This window comes from Populus nigra, chromosome 4, assembly GCF_951802175.1.
Source record: "Populus nigra chromosome 4, ddPopNigr1.1, whole genome shotgun sequence".
Lineage (NCBI taxonomy): Eukaryota > Viridiplantae > Streptophyta > Magnoliopsida > Malpighiales > Salicaceae > Populus > Populus nigra.
Window position 1 is genome coordinate 21,481,368 of NC_084855.1, and position 15,981 is coordinate 21,497,348.

General features: G+C 35.1%; 1 protein-coding gene and 1 pseudogene across 2 annotated transcripts; both read left to right on the forward strand.

Moving 5' to 3' along the window:
• Positions 1–901: 901 nt before the first annotated feature.
• Positions 902–4,299, forward strand: LOC133692989 (ribonuclease 3-like protein 3). Of its 2 annotated transcripts, none has more exons than XM_062114175.1 (3): positions 902–1,521; positions 2,131–2,277; positions 3,879–4,299. In XM_062114175.1, the coding sequence occupies exons 1-3, from the start codon at positions 1,063–1,065 to the stop codon at positions 4,149–4,151; spliced, it is 879 nt and encodes a 292-aa protein (XP_061970159.1). In that variant the 5' UTR covers positions 902–1,062; the 3' UTR covers positions 4,152–4,299. The 2 variants fall into 2 exon arrangements, with proteins under 2 accessions (XP_061970159.1, XP_061970158.1); XM_062114174.1 differs by lacking the exon at positions 3,879–4,299 and adding an exon at positions 2,431–2,916.
• A 1,647-nt stretch (positions 4,300–5,946) lies between these two features.
• Positions 5,947–14,076, forward strand: LOC133691969 (uncharacterized; annotated as a pseudogene).
• The last annotated feature ends 1,905 nt before the right edge of the window (positions 14,077–15,981 follow it).

Sequence of the window (15,981 nt, forward strand, 5' to 3'; positions counted from 1 at the left end):
TTTTATGATAAAAAATACAAAAACTAATTTATAATCAACCTAGTACTAAATAATAAAACTCAATAAAAAATTAATATTAAAAAATAAAACTAAAAAAATACCAAAAAGAAACTCCATATCATCTGCATTTTGAAAGAAAATATTGCTTCCAGGTGGAATTGAATGCATAATCTCCAACAATGACCAACACACTCATCAACTTTGTACTCCACAAAATTATTATCAAAATTACTAAAAAAATATATTTATTTAATTTACTATTCATATAAATAGTTAAACCAACCTTGACTCTCTTGTACTGATAATATTTGGAATTTTTACATGTATCCTTATTCTTATCTATTTTTATGGTCAGAAACTACTAACCATGGCTACATTATTAAAAATATGTTTAGAAACACGGTATAAATTATATTTTTAAAAATTTTAATTTTTTTATTTAAAATAATTTTTTTATATTTTAAAAATATTTTAATGTGTTAATATTAAAAATAATTTTTTAAAAATAAAAAATTTTATTTAAATATACTTTAAAATAAAAAATATTTTAAACAATTACTACTACCACAAGTAATCGATCTCAAACCGACCGAAATCCATTAACGTACATGTCTTTTTATATTACTAGAAAAATAACTTTTTTTTCTTGTTGACTTTTTTTTTTTTTGTAAGAATATTAATTTATCATAAGTTAAAAAAAAAAAATTGCCGCTGTGCCGACTTTGTTTTGACCGGAGCACAATCTGGTGGTCTGATGGGGCACAAGCATCCTAAAAACTCACCCTATGACGTGCCAGAGTCGTTTCCTTTTCAGTTTTCACCATAAAAGTCAATATTTCCAACTTTTCTTTTCCTATATATTCCCTATCCAAAGGGAAAACCCTAACCATTCCCACCAAATACTAATTAACGACTTGGCCTGTCAAAAGAACTATCTCTTTTTTAACTTTCTTGTTGACACATTCCAATCAGAGGTTTTTGGCATATATATATATATATATACAGAGTCCCAATCTCTTAAGAGTTCTCTGCACTCTTACATACATCTCTTAAGCTGGCAATATGGAGTCCCAACAAGAAGAATCAGCAGCAGCAGCAGCACTTGACATGATAAAAGTGCTTGAGATAACATCAGAAAGTCTTAAGGGGACGAAGGAAAGTTCTGATGATCGGTCAGAGGTTGCTTCTGGGAAACAGACGACGGATTGGTTGACGGATCTTGACGAGGTGGAGGAGATTCTCCACCACAAGTTCAAGAACAAGAAGTTGTTAGAGGAGGCTCTTACACATGCCTCATTCTCTGATCAGTGCTTTTCTTACGAGCGTTTAGAGTACGTTGGTGATTCGGTGCTAAACCTGCTGTTCACAAAAGAACAGTACTTCTTGTACCCGGATTTGCCACCGGGGCCTTTAACACGACTCAGATCAGCCAACGTAGATACAGAGAAGCTAGCTCGTGTTGCCATCAAACACAAATTGCATCGGTATTTACGGCACAAGATGCCTCTCCTTGAGGAACAAGTAAGTTACAGTAGCGCACGATATAGTCTTCTCATTTATTAATTTCTTATAACGTGTTTTTCAGTTTGTTTTCTGAGACCGACTTTGAATATGTCAAATAAGCTAGAAGTTTCACCCTAGTTGCGTGGCTCTCCATGATTTAATATAAAATCTTTCGTAGCACTTAATGAATATTTAATATGATTTCAAAAGTCTTCGAGATTGACAAGTATCTATTTTAATTTTTCTTAGCAGGTAATTATGTTTTAAGAAATAAAAAAAATAAGTTGGAATTGCTCTCAAACTTTGTTACGATACCTAAAAAAATCATTTAAATTTTATATATACATATATATATATATATATATATAATCTTTTTTCTAAAATTTTGCTCCTAGATGCTGTAGATCCCAAGAAATCCCTTGATTTTTTTTTATGGAATATATTGCTAAATCACCTTCATTTTAATCTTAACTCACTAAAGCAATACTTTTGGATTTATCATTTGTCATTTCTGAAAAGAATTTGGTGCATGTTTGGCAGCCGACTTTAATTTTGGGTGGAGCATATGATAATGATTAAAATCAATAGATTTTTTCCTTGTTTTGACGACGACTGATCACAAAACAGATTCGGGAATTCTCGCTAGCAATCTTGGACTATCCCTTGCACTCTAACGGTCTTGTTGATGCACCGAAAGCACTAGCTGACATTGTTGAAGCAGCAATAGGAGCCGTTTTCATTGACAGCAATTTCTCCATTGATGTTGTCTGGAAGGTACGTACCTTACTTGCCACTTACAGGGTTCTAGAAAAAAAACCATGATTAACAAGAAGAAAAGAATTCAGACCCTTGCCCTTAAATATTGACCACAATTATCATTTATACCTGTATGATCAGTTGATTTGCTAACTGTTTGTGTTTGGTTAGATTTTTAAGGAATTGCTGGAGCCCATAATTAGTCAAGAAACACTGAAAGTACATCCCGTGACAGAGTTGTATGAAGTGTGCCAGAAGCGAAATCTTAAAGTAAAATTTGTAGATTTGTGGAAAGAAAACATGGCTTTTGATGTTTTCATTGATGATCAGTTTGTGGGCAGAGGCACCTATGGTCTGAAGAAAGAAATTGCGCAAAATAGAGCAGCGGAGAATGCATTGAACAATATTAGAAAAATATTGAGCGAGAAAGATTGCTCTGATGTTGATGAACAGAATTATCGTGTAGAAAATTGAATAAACATCACGTAGAGTCATTGCACTGTTGAAAAACAGTAGTATCAACTTAGTTTTGTCATGCATGAGCATGCCGAAATCATGCTATGCTTTACTAGTAAAAAAAAAAAATCCTTATTTCTTCAATGGATATGTTCTTCCTAGTTTATTAGGAACTTTTGTGGAAAAAAATTCTCTTTTGTAGAGTTTCCGCTTGAAGATATGTTTGGAACATGAGAAGAATTGCTATGCATACAAAATGATCAGGGAATGTTTAGGGAAGATAAGCTTTTGCATTTTTCATGAGGGAAATGGTGCTTAGAGCAACTCTTCAAGCTTCATGTGCTTAATTACTAGAATAGTGGCAAGGAATTCTCATGAACTCTTGCTGAAATGATGAATTAAGAAGCGCAGTCTCGAATGATGCCGGTGCATGTAAACATGAGTTTCTTGATCAGAAATTAATGGTAGCGCGCGAAGCCCGTAAACCTGGTTGGAAGGACAGTATTTTCTTATAAAGCTGAAGAACTTTTAGTGATTTTCACCATGCTCCAATTTCTTTCTTGCATGCATGCTTTTCTGAAAAAAACACACTAGTATAAGAGGTAAATTAGGCTAGCTTTTGCTGGGCTTCATGACTTATAAATTGATTCAAAACTTCTTTTATAGAAATTGATTCAGAAATATTTATGATATCGATACATTTTTGGGCGTGATGTAAAACAGGATAGCTTTTGCTGGGCTTCATAACTTATAAAATGGACATGGAAAGAGAGTCTGGGCAGCATATGAATATCTAAATTAGGCTAATTGCTTTACATAATCGGGCCCCAGCAGGAAAACAGATCAGTCCCACCGTCCTTCCCTTAAAAACGAAGGTAAAAAAAAAAAACAGGGGGGAAGATAGACCCAGATCCTTCTGGAGTTTTGAAAACAAGAAGATGGATTTGGGATTGGAATTCCCCGAGCTACGTCATGGCGGGATAAAAAAAACTTTTACTTATAAGAAAATAATGTTTAAATTAAAGGAAATTCTTTAATTTAGACCCTTAATTGACCACAATCATTTATAACTTGTGGTAAAAGCAAGTGCATTTAGATTGTAACGCACAAAGTCTTGATTATGTATGAACAGTTGATTTTGCTAACTGTTTGTGTTTGGTTAGATTTTCAAGGATTTGTTGGAGCCCATAATTAGTCAAGAAACACTGAAAGTTCATCCCGTGACAGAGCTGTATGAAGCGTGCCAGAAGCGGAATCTTCAGGTAAAATTTGTGGATTTGTGGAAAGAGAGCATGGCTTTCGATGTTTTCATCGATGGCCAGTTTGTGGGCAGAGGCAGCCATGGCCTGAAGAAAGAAATTGCGCATAATAGAGCAGCGAGGAATGCACTGAACAATATTGGAAAAATATTGAGTGAGAAAGATTGCTCTCACTGAAGATAGATACAGATCCTTCTGGAGTTTTGAAAACAAGAAGACGGATTTGGGAGATTAGAATTCCCAGAGCCACGTCATGGCGGGATTGAAAGAACTTTACCTGTAAAAAAATAATGTTAAAATTAAAGTAAATTATGGGTTTCTTAAACTTCCCAATCATATTTTTTATCTAAATTAAATTTAAAATAAAATTATACAAAATTATTCTCATATAACTTGATTAATTTGATGGATTAAGGAAAATTCAGATAAGTAAAAACATGGTTTGATTTTAAAATTATTTTCAAAATAACATCTTTTCTTAAAAAATACTAAAATAACAATACATTAAATTAACTCAGATTAACCTAGGTTAATTTATCAAAAACATGATCTGGGTCATGAACTCTATTGAGTTCAATAACTTTGCTATTTTAAATTATTTGTACTTAATTATATGATAAAATTAAATAAATATTTGTAAAATCAAGCACCAACTCAATACTAAGACTTTTTATAAAACCACAATAACTCTATAAAAAATAAATTGAAATAAACTATAAAGTTTAATTCTTAATAATTATGTTTTTTTTAATTATTTTTATTTAATAATATGATTAAAAAATATTTTTAAAAAACCAAATATTAACTCATTATTGATATGTTTTTCTAAAATCACAATAATCATGAAACTCAATTTATAATAATTTAATTTTTTTAATTATTTTTTATTTAATAATATGATAGAAAAAAATAAATGATCGTAAAACTAAACACCAATCCAATACCATGATATAAGCTCAATTTATAATAATTTATTTTTTTTTAATTATTTTTTATTTAATAATTTGATAGAAAAAAAATGATCGTAAAACTAAACACCAACCCAATACCATGATATATTTTTAAATCATGATAACAATGTCTAAAAAAATTTAAATAAATAATAAAATCTAATTTTTAATAAACTTAATATTAAAATATTTGTTTTAAATAAAAATAAAAACATTTAATTGTTCTGATGAACAGTAATATGTGATGATGGGAATAATGATTTTTCAGTATAATGATTTTTCCTCCCTTGTTAATTCATTAAATAAATTTTTATATTTGAAATTCTTTTAGAATATTGATTTGAATTTTAAATAAAACTTGTTTATGAAAAATATAAAAGTAAAAATTAATATTCTAAAACTCTATTTCAAATATTTTGCATTAATCCTTATGTTCCTCATTTAGGTAAGTTATTAATCTTTCATTTCTTTTTTTTTTCTTTCTTTCATCATTCCAAAATTTTAATCGAAATTTTTTTTAATATATATATATATATATATATATATATATATATATTCTGAAAAAAATTTAACAAATAATTAATAAGAGATATATCTATTTATATTTTATTTAAAATACCATATTTTATATCATTTTAAATAAATAAAAGATTTTTATAATAAAAAATGATTTCTGTATAAAAAACGATTTTTAAATTAAAAATAAAATAATAAAATATGAATAATTTATTTTATTTTCACAGTATAATTGAATTATATATTTTAAATAGATTATCAATTAAATTTAAATTTAATTATAAATTGAATTCAATTTAATTTAGTTCCAAATGAAGTGATAGAAATCATCATAAATCTCGTCATCATCAAAGTCTACATTTGTTTTCATCCTTATTCCATACCGACCATCAATTCAAGAAGAAAAGACAGAGGAACCAAACTTGCAATTGATCCTTAAAATCTCTCCAACACATACAGATACAGATACAAGGTTGTCTTTCTTGTAGAGAGAGAGAAAGAAGAAGATGGATTTTGAACTGAGAAGAGCGAGAGAGGCGTTAGAGAAAGAACAGAGAGGAAAGAAAGGGCCAAACTTAAACTTGAAAGAGAGAGGAAAGCGAAAGATGAGGCCATAAAGCAAAGAGAAGCCATTGAAGCTGTTCATCGATGTCGTAGTCTCGATGCCATGCATGCCCATCTCAAGGTTCCTTGCTTGATTTTTTTTAGACCCCTTCTATTGAAATTATTATCATGCTCTCTTTCTTGATATTCTTGTTTAATCTCTCCCTGTTTCCTGTTTTTCGTGAAATTAATATCAAACAAGATTAACAAATTGATCAACTTTCTGGGATTTTGTTATGTTAATTAAGATTGATTATTTTCTTGTTTCTTTTGACCTTTGAGCCTATGTGAGCAGCAACATGCATTGTCTTGCCTTGAACTTTTGTGGCACGTGAATTGCATCTGTGCTGCTGTCAAATGCTATATCTGTTTCGTTGTGGTCCGGAGGGAACTATAGATGATCAAAAGTGGGAAAATGAAATGTTAGTGTCTTGATTTTATAGCAGGAATTGAATTTGACTGACATTATGGCAACGTTTGTGTTGGAGATATCTCAGTTACCTACCTGTTTTCTTCTATTTCTGCAACAATTATCCATCTAGTTTGCACTCGTATGACGGTATCGGCAGTTTGTTGAGGATTTGAATGCGCTTAGCATGACTTATCTGTTGTTGAAAAGTTGCTTTCAATCATCATCATAATCGAATTAACTAAAAAGCTGCTCTTTTTCGTAATGGATTGGTTTAATTTCTTGTTTTTATAGATTTATTGAAACATTAATTCTCTAACCCAATTCGCTTCATTGTTGCAAAGAACTTCCAACGTTTCATCATAAATTATAGAAACAGAAAGTTCTTGACAGCTTGTGGTCACCAGTTTCTGCATTTGGTCTCAAAATGAAATGAATTTTTTTTAACATAATTATGGAATCCTGCTTGACATAATTGATGGACGAGTCACATGATATTGTTACTAATTACGTATGTATGCAAGTGCTGTAGGAGATTCCAGTGTCTTGTTTTTCTGTTTCCCAATTTAATATTTTTTTCCAGATTAGAATGTTGATGACCTTTTTGATGCTTACAAGAAGTTGGATTTCTCTGCAGGGTGATGAGCAAATGCAAGAAAATTTGCTTGGAGGGAGAGGAATAGTATTTCCTAGCATCCTAGAAGCTATCTCTTTTCAGGGTAGTGGAGATAAATTAAACTACCGCCTTCTTGCTTCACAGAATTGTCTGATCAAGGTGCATTTGATAAAGGAACATTGTGTTTCCAATTATCAGTGATTCATCAAGAAGGATCTTCAGAGATGATTAATGCTGACTCAAAGCAGTAGACGACCCACTCAGGTGTTCTTGAATTTACTGCAGAAGAAGGTTCATGAGGGCTTCCTCCTCATGTATGGAGTAACCTCTTTCCCCTAGATTCTCCAAAGGCTCCTTTGATTGAGGTTCGGTATGTCTGGCTGCCTAAAGGAACTTATGCAAAGCCTCAACCAGATGTCTTTGGGTTTTCTGACTTGCCCAATCACAAGGCTGTCCTTGAAACAAGTCTCTGGCAGCATGCTACTCTTTCCAAGGTGATTTGATCACTGTCAGCCATGGAATACTGACATACAAGTTACAGGTTCTAGAGTTGAGGCCTTCGTCCTGTGTCTCTATCTTGGAAACAGATATTGAAGTTGATGTTGGCGATCCAGATTCAAGTCTGGAGAGCAGTCAACCTGTGCTGAAGCCTCTTATATTTGGAAAGGCAGAATCTGGGATGGTGGAAGAAGGGAACTATAACTATTATAAATTTTATATTGATAATGATACATGGGACAAAATTTCTGCTGGGGATATCAGGGTTGAAGTAAGGATAGAGGCTGAGACCAGTAATGGTGATACTGATCTTTACATATCAAATCATCCCCGCATGTTTCCAACCAGACACCAACATGAATGGTCTTCCCATGATATGGGTTCAAAAGTTTTGATACTTAGCTCTAAGAATAAGAACTTAGGAATGGGTGCTTACAGCATAGATTGGTATCAAAGCTTATGGTTTAAAGTGGTGTTTGATTTTTGCTCTAAAATGAAAGTTGTCAAACTTGTGTTTTGACCATACCATTGTGTAGAGGAGGAAGAGACAAGCACACTAGTTAAAACGGCGTAAAATTCTGAAGTGAGACATGGCCGCACGCGCCGACGAGGAGGCTGCCCAAGCGCACAGACGCGCCCACGCGAGCCACGCGTCTTCTTCACCTGAATGGCAGACCCGACCCGAATACCAAATGATCTAACCCACGAGACTGACCCGGATAAGGATGATGTCAGTATGACATAATTGTGACATCATCATGCATATTCAGCATGACACGTCAGTATAGGGGGACCCACCAGCCACGTCATCGGCCACAAGCCGAGCTGAGTTGAGCCGAGACGAGAGGAGCTGAGCTGAGTTGGAGCCGAGCCGCGAGCTGAGGGATAGGATCCAGTGTAACGGATCCTACGTGCAACCGGATTTGAGATTGAATCTGAGCCGCTCATCAAGCCAGAATTGTTTTGATCAAATCTTAGCCGTCTGAAAAGCGATTTGGATGATTTCAGACTTGTTTCCAGCTAATTTGATTGTTCCGGATGCAATGGTACGGTCCGATCATTGAGATTGTGACCAGAAATGGTGGTGGTGAATTAACAAAAGGAGATTGCCCGATCAGGAGGCATCTGAAGATCATCATGGTGGTCGATGGTGATGATGAAGAAGAAGATGCTTTACAAGAGGCACAGAAGCTAGCCCTGAAAGTCAACAGAAAGAAAGACAACAAAGCAAAGACGATCATCTATCAAGGTCTTGATGAAGACACATTCGAGATCATTGCTTCCGCTGAAACATCATATGAAATATGGGAGGCTCTCCAACAAAAATACAAAGGTGCCGACAGAATCAAGAAGATTCGTCTTCAATCTTTGCGAGGTGAATTTGAGTTATTGCAAATGAAGTCCTCGGAGTCTACTTCTGATTATCACACAAGAATTATGGTGATAGTCAATCATATGAGGAGAAATGGAGAAGCCATCGTCGATTCCTGAATTACTGAGAAAATTTTGAGATCCCTAGATCCAAAATTTGATTTTGTCGTTGTCGCTATTGAAGAGTCCAAAGAAGTGGACAAGTTGACAGTGGATGAACTTATGAGTTCTTTGCAAGCTCATGAGCAAAAGATCGTGAAAAGAAATGGAGATAAGGCAATTGAGCATGCCTTACAAGCAAAGTTGTCTCTCAAAGATAGATATGAGCAAGGGGAGACTTCAACAAGTGAATATACCACTCAAGGAAGAAGTCCACAAAGACGAGGAGGTTTTCAGCAATTCCAAGGAAGAGTATCTTGGAATACAAGTTTCAGAGGAAGAGGTGACAGAAATACCACCAGAGGAGGCCGAGGACAACAAACATTCACTCCTAGAGGAAGAGGAGGCGGTTACAATAACTGTGATAAGAGAAATATCCAGTGTTATAGATGCAATTAATTTGGGCACTATAGCACTGAATGTCAAGGGAAAGCTCCATTAGAGGTACATGAGCATGCCAACTATGCAGAGGAGGATGCCAACGGCAGAGGAGCAGTTGCATTATTTGTCCAACAAGGACTTGACAAGAATCAAGAGAATATTTGGTATTTTGATTCTGGAGCTAACAATCACATGTGTGGCCAACGAGATCTATTTGGCGATCTAGATGAGACCATACAAGGTCTAGTCACCTTTGGATATACATCAAAAGTTCCATTTAAAGGTATAGGCAACATCCCAATCAAGTTGAAGAATGGCGATCACAGCTACATCGCCGATGTGTATTATATCCCAGCTATAAAGCAGAACCTGATCAGCTTAGGTCAACTTTTGGAGAGAGGATATACTTTTTACTCGAAGAATTGTCATCTGACAATTAGAGACAACAATTGAAGATTAATTGCCTATGTGAAAATGTCCAAGAATAGGATGTTTCCTTTAAACATCCAATATGATGCAGCAAAGTGTTTGAGTGCCATCACTAACAGTGAAGAGTGGCTTTGGCACCTGAGGCTTGGACATTTGAATTTCACAAGTCTGAAGATGCTAGCAAGCAAGAAGATGGTCAAAGGTTTTCCCCACATTGATCATCCAGATGAAGTCTGTGAGAGTTGTCATCAGCAAACATCACAGATCCAGTTTTGCCAAAGAAGTTAACTGGAAAGCAAAGAGGCCACTGGAGTTAGTGCACACAGATGTGTGTGGTCCTATAAAGCCTATGTCGACTGGACAAAATAGGTACTTCCTTACTTTCATTGATGATTTTAGCAGGAAGACGTGGATATACTTTCTGAAGAGGAAATCAGAAGTGTTCAATTGTTTTAAAGATTTTAAAGCAATGGTTGAGAAGCAAAGTGGCTATAAGATCAGAACAGTGAGATCTGATCAAGGTGGAGAATATATAGCAAATGACTTTGAAGCCTTCTGTACACAAGGCATCAGACATCAAACAACGCCTGCATATACACCACAGCTGAATGGTGTAGCTGAGAGGAAGAATTGAACGATTCTTGACATGGCCAGAAGTCTACTAACAGCAAAGAAGTTGCCCAAACAATACTGGGCTGAAGCTGTATCATGTGCAGTGTATCTACTGAATCGCTACCCAACTAAAAGTTTGCAAGCTGTCACTCCAGAAGAAGCATGGAGTTGTCACAAACCAAGTGTTACTCATCTACGAGTCTTTGGTTGTGTGGCATATGCAAAGATCCCAGATGCAAGAAGGACCAAACTCGATGATAAAAGCGAGAAATGCCTCTTTGTCGGATACGGTGAGAGAAGGATGGGATACAAGATGTATAATCCCATCACAAAGAAGGTAATCATGAGTAGAGATGTTATCTTTGAAGAAGATAAATCTTGGCAATGGATTGATGATGAAGAAGCAGTCAGATGGATCAACATTGATTTGATCCTTGAAGATGAAGTGGAAGTACCAACAGTACTTGCAGAAGGTCCAATAGTACCAGCAGAGCCACAAAATCCGGAACACAGATTCCCTGTATTCAACAGGAGAAACACACCAGAATCGTCATCAACACCAGCATCAACATCCTCATCGTCAGAAGGACCAAGAAGGATAAGAAATCTAGACGAGTTGTACGATGCCACGCAAGTCATCGAAGATACAACTCTATTTTGTTTCTTTGCAAATAGTGACCCACTTAGCTTTAATGAAGCTATCATAGAAGAGAAGAAGATAGAAGCAATGAATGAAGAAATGCATGCCATTGAGAAGAATGATACCTGGAAGCTGACTTATCCACCAGAAAGCAAGAAAGCAATAGGTGTCAAATGGGTCTATAAGACAAAAAAGAAGGCAAAAGAAGAAGTGCAAAAATACAAAGCCATTGAAGGGAGAAATATTTATCAGACTGAAGTTCATGCTTGGCATGGCATTCCTCGATTGAGTTTAAGGGGGGAATTTGTTAAAGTAAACTTAATCTCTAGAAGGTCAAGGAAGGCAACCACCAGCCGCCCAGCCACCAGCCACAGCCGCCAGCCACCAGTTGTATGCCGCCAGCCGTCAGCCGCCTTCACACCGCCAGCTGTCAGCCGCCTTCACACTTGAAGGTTGAATTTTCTTGTTTTGAATTCCTGTATAAATAGCCAGCCGAGCTTATATTATTTTGTGTGGAGAGATTAGAGAGAAACACTAGAAAGAAAGAGAGAGGGCGTGTTAATTTATTGCTTCTGTAAGCTTTTGTTCTTGAAATAAAACTTTGTTTTTTATCCCCTCTGAGTGTTTCAAAGCCACCACTAGTGGTTCCTCCCACCAACAATTGGTATCAGAGCCTCGTTCGTCAAAAAACAGAAGTGTTTTGGGAGATATCCGAATTTTTAAAGTTGTTAAGAACTAGTTTTGATCATTCCACAGTGTAGATATCATCCATACTAACTCCCTGGCGCAAAAATCAGCTTAATCGGAGACGGAGGTAGCCCACACGCGTCGCCTGAAGATTCAGCACTGCCGCCCACGCGCATCCCACGCGCTCCAGAGGTTGAAGACGAGTGATCCACACGCGCGCCATATCCGCGCCGCGTCGAGCCCCAAGCCGATAGTCAAGCCGAGCCGCAGCGAAGTGAAGCCGAGACGCAGCCGAGCCGATAGAATATTCCCCAGAATATTCCCGGTTCAACCTAGCAAACCGCCCGCTGTACAGAATCATTTTTTTGACCGGTTCACCCATTTTTTGACCCGATATCAAGAAAGTAAGACTGGTTCCCGACTATTTGGACCATTCCGGATCGATCTACAGTGTTCGTTTGGCCAAATTTGACTCCTAGAAGGTGATATAGTCATTCAAAGAGCAAAATAACTACAGAAAGTACACAAACACTCATCCCGAAGCTGACCAAAGACAACTATGATAGTTGGTGCATCAGATTGAAGGCATTCCTTAGTTCACAAGAGTGTTTGGAGATTGTACACTATGGTTATGATGAACTAGAATCCAAAGAAGAAGAAGAGAGAAAGAAAGAGAAGGGTTGCCACCAGCAGCCCTGTTGCCTTATGCAGCTGCTGCCCTATGTAGCAATGAGAGATGGGAGTTGAGTGGATATGATCCTCCTCCGTGTATTGTATTCTTTTTCTATCTCTAATAATATCGATCTTTCCTGTGGATGTAGGCAATTTGCCAAACCACGTTAAATATTGTGTGTTAGTGTGCTTAGCCTCCTTTGAGCAATGATCATGAACACCACCGTTCCGCAAAGGGGAGCAGAATCCCCAACATGGTGTGCATGGTTTTAAAGGAACAGCAGAGTATAAGGTATCAGTGAGTGTTCAAAAAAATAGCAAACCACAAAGTGGGTCAACAAGCTGGATCTTCATCGTCTATGCACATTGATACAGTAGAGTGTAGGAACTGCAAGCATTTTATACCTTGAAGAAGTATAGCATTGCACAAAGCCTTTTGTAGTGGACATAATATTGTCTGTCCCCATCCTGGTTGTGGAATTGTTCTGAGGATTGAAGAGTCCAAAAACCATTTGCACTGTGACAAATGTGGGCAAGCTTTTCAATGGGGTGAAATGGGGAAGCGCATGAAAGTGTTCCACGAGTCACTGCAATGCCTGTGTGGAGTGGTTCTTGAGAAGGAACAGATGGTAAGCTATACAAATCTTGCTTGTTCTTCTCTTCTTAAGATACTTCATTGTCTTATTTGACTGACTGATTTTGTGTAAATTCGCATATTATGAATCAACGGCTTAGCATAGCCAGTTAGTTACCAAAGGCACATAAAACAACTGATTGGTTGTCAAAGATAAAATAAACCATAAACCCGTGCTTAGATGATTTGTGGCATAACGGAGCATGGAAGATTAGAATGGTCCAAAGCTAAGCTCCTGTTTGTATCAGATGTCAGGGATAATTTTTAGCTGGTTGAAGTTTCGTTCCATTTGGTTGATGATGATAAATACCATGAGTTTTTTTTCCCCACAAGTAAGAAAATTGATTTATAAAAATGCAGTGTTTTAAGTTTGTTGACTATTTTCCCAAGGTTCCTCAAGAAACCAAGGAAGCTTTTAAAGGTTTGTATCTCTCCAGCATGAAATCATGTGCATGATTACTTATTTACTTCTACATTTCTTAGCAATGTCGTATTCATTTGGTCATTTGGCCTGTTAGCCATGTCATGTACAACACCAGGCTTCAATCTCTCCTCACCGTCTTCTTATTACATGCTGGTTTTGTGGTGACATGGTTCAAGCTGGGACTTTGGCTATGGATGTGTGTTATCGATTGAGTGGATTAACTGAGAATGAGAGTGTTTGGGGATCTAGAACCGCCCCATGCGACTCTCCTACTGGCGGTCTGTGGTGATGAAGGAGATGGACATTCACCAAATTGCTGTTCATCGAAGAAGTTGATGCCCTACACTGCTACACAAGTTATCTGTGCAAGGGGCTGCCCATGCGGTCGTGTTGTGCTGTGGATGCATGATCATGCAATAATTATTTGTTTCTCTTAAATGTTCACGTGGAGCTGTCCTTTTGACACAGAATTGTCTGTGTGTACAGTGTGCATATTTGAAATTTGGCATCTAAACCGGCCTGATCTCTCAATTCAAATATTCATGAAAAGCTGTTCACAGAATATGAAGCGAAATCCCAGATAACTTGCCTTGCCCGCACATGAAACTTTGGTCCATGATCGGGCGTCCAATCTTTCGATTTAATTAGCCTCACAATTCTGTGTTTTAGGTACGATTGCACCTTGCATCTTGGGTTTTGAAAACTTTACACCAAGCACCTTCAATTCATAGGGTTATTACGCCCTTTTCTTCTATTAAAAATTATATTATAAAATACTAAGACCAGAGACTATTCTTCTTCTTCTTCTTCTTCTTCTTCTTCTTCTTCTTTCTTTTTGTATAGTTTACACCAAGCTTAAAATGGAACAGTGCATTGAGTCCTGAGAATGCTTATAAATAAGTTTTTATTTTGTTTTATTTTAACAAGTGAAACAGTCAAAATATATTTAAAAATAAAAATTTTAAAACTGGCTTGAAGGGATTTTTTTTATTTTTATAATGATTTTTATTATTATTATTATTAGATTAGCTAAAGGTTAATGTATTTTAATAAATATAATAAATAAATAAATAATGGTTGGTATGGATTGAATGAATTAATTGAGTTATTAAATGTAGTAGAGTTCATGATCCAGGTTAAGGGTTTGACAAATTAAGCTATAAAAAATTTAAATTGAATTAATATATTATTATTGTAATATTAAAAAAAAATAAGTGCAATTTGATCTTGTAATTTAAAAAATATTATAATTACATCATTTTTAATTCAGACTTGCAAATCTCTCAAACATAATCGTTTTAACTAAAAAAAAGAGTTTATTAATATTTATTATATCCAGTTTGGATACCCATAATTGCTACGTAACAAAATCATTTTAAGGCATCAAATAAAATTGAAAATTTTTAAATGCAAATTGAGCAACAAGATAATATTATAAAATAAGCTATATAAATATAAAAATAGCAACATTTAGAATTAATAAATAAAACAAGAAATTTGAGAAATTTATAAAACAATTGAAGCGTGTATTTGGGAGTAAAACATAATTTAAAGGAAAAGAAAAATCAAAGAAGATTGAATAGTATAGAAATGTCGTTGTCCATGCTAAGTTACAGGTCGAGTCAATTTTTTTTTAAGATAGAAAATATATTTAGGAGTTGTTAATATATTTTTTAGCGGAAACAAATTAAATTATATGAGAATTGACCTCATATGACCTGGTTAACTTGATAAGTTTAAAAACAACCTAAACGACTGATAAAAATACAGTTTGACTAAAAAAATCAAGATGATATCTTTTTAAAAAATATATTAAAAAGAAAATATATTAAATCAACTCAAATCAACTTGAATTAATTTGTCAAACTCGCTACCTAGATCATAAGACTCTAATAACCCTATAGAAAGCAGATAAAAAAATATATCTTTATACCTGATTCTAAATCAACTTAATGTTAATAGATGAAAATAAAAACAAAATTCAACTTTAAAATAACTCGGGTCATGAGATTAGAATAACCTCATAGAACACAAACTGAAATAAATTATAAAGTTTAATTCTCAATCAATGATTAGTACTTAAAAGTGCATTTTTATCAAGGTTTTATATCATCATTTTGCACTTGAAGTATCAATAACTCCTTAACTAAAGCATGTTTTATAATAACATATCTAATTATATAAGATACCTTTAATTTATGGTAAATGTTCATCTTAAATGCAGGCCTATCACATAAATGAAAGAATTGATTGATGAGTTGAAGTACTGAAATTGAAAGGACAAAGAGATGACCAAACTTAGAAAAGAGATGCTGGTGCAGTCCAAACTGGAACACTGTTCGGTAATTGGGTCATATCTGGAGCTGTAGATCTTGGATTTAGGTCCATTTTATATGGATGGAAAGA

What these genes read in the sequence shown, in the direction of transcription:
- LOC133692989 (XM_062114174.1), top strand. Translation starts at nt 1,063, where the DNA reads ATGGAGTCCCAACAAGAAGAATCAGCAGCAGCAGCAGCACTTGACATG. An exon ending in TGCCTCTCCTTGAGGAACAA is followed by an intron (nt 1,522 to 2,130) that starts GTAAGTTACAGT and finishes ATCACAAAACAG; the next exon opens with ATTCGGGAATTCTCGCTAGC. An exon ending in CCATTGATGTTGTCTGGAAG is followed by an intron (nt 2,278 to 2,430) that starts GTACGTACCTTA and finishes GTGTTTGGTTAG; the next exon opens with ATTTTTAAGGAATTGCTGGA.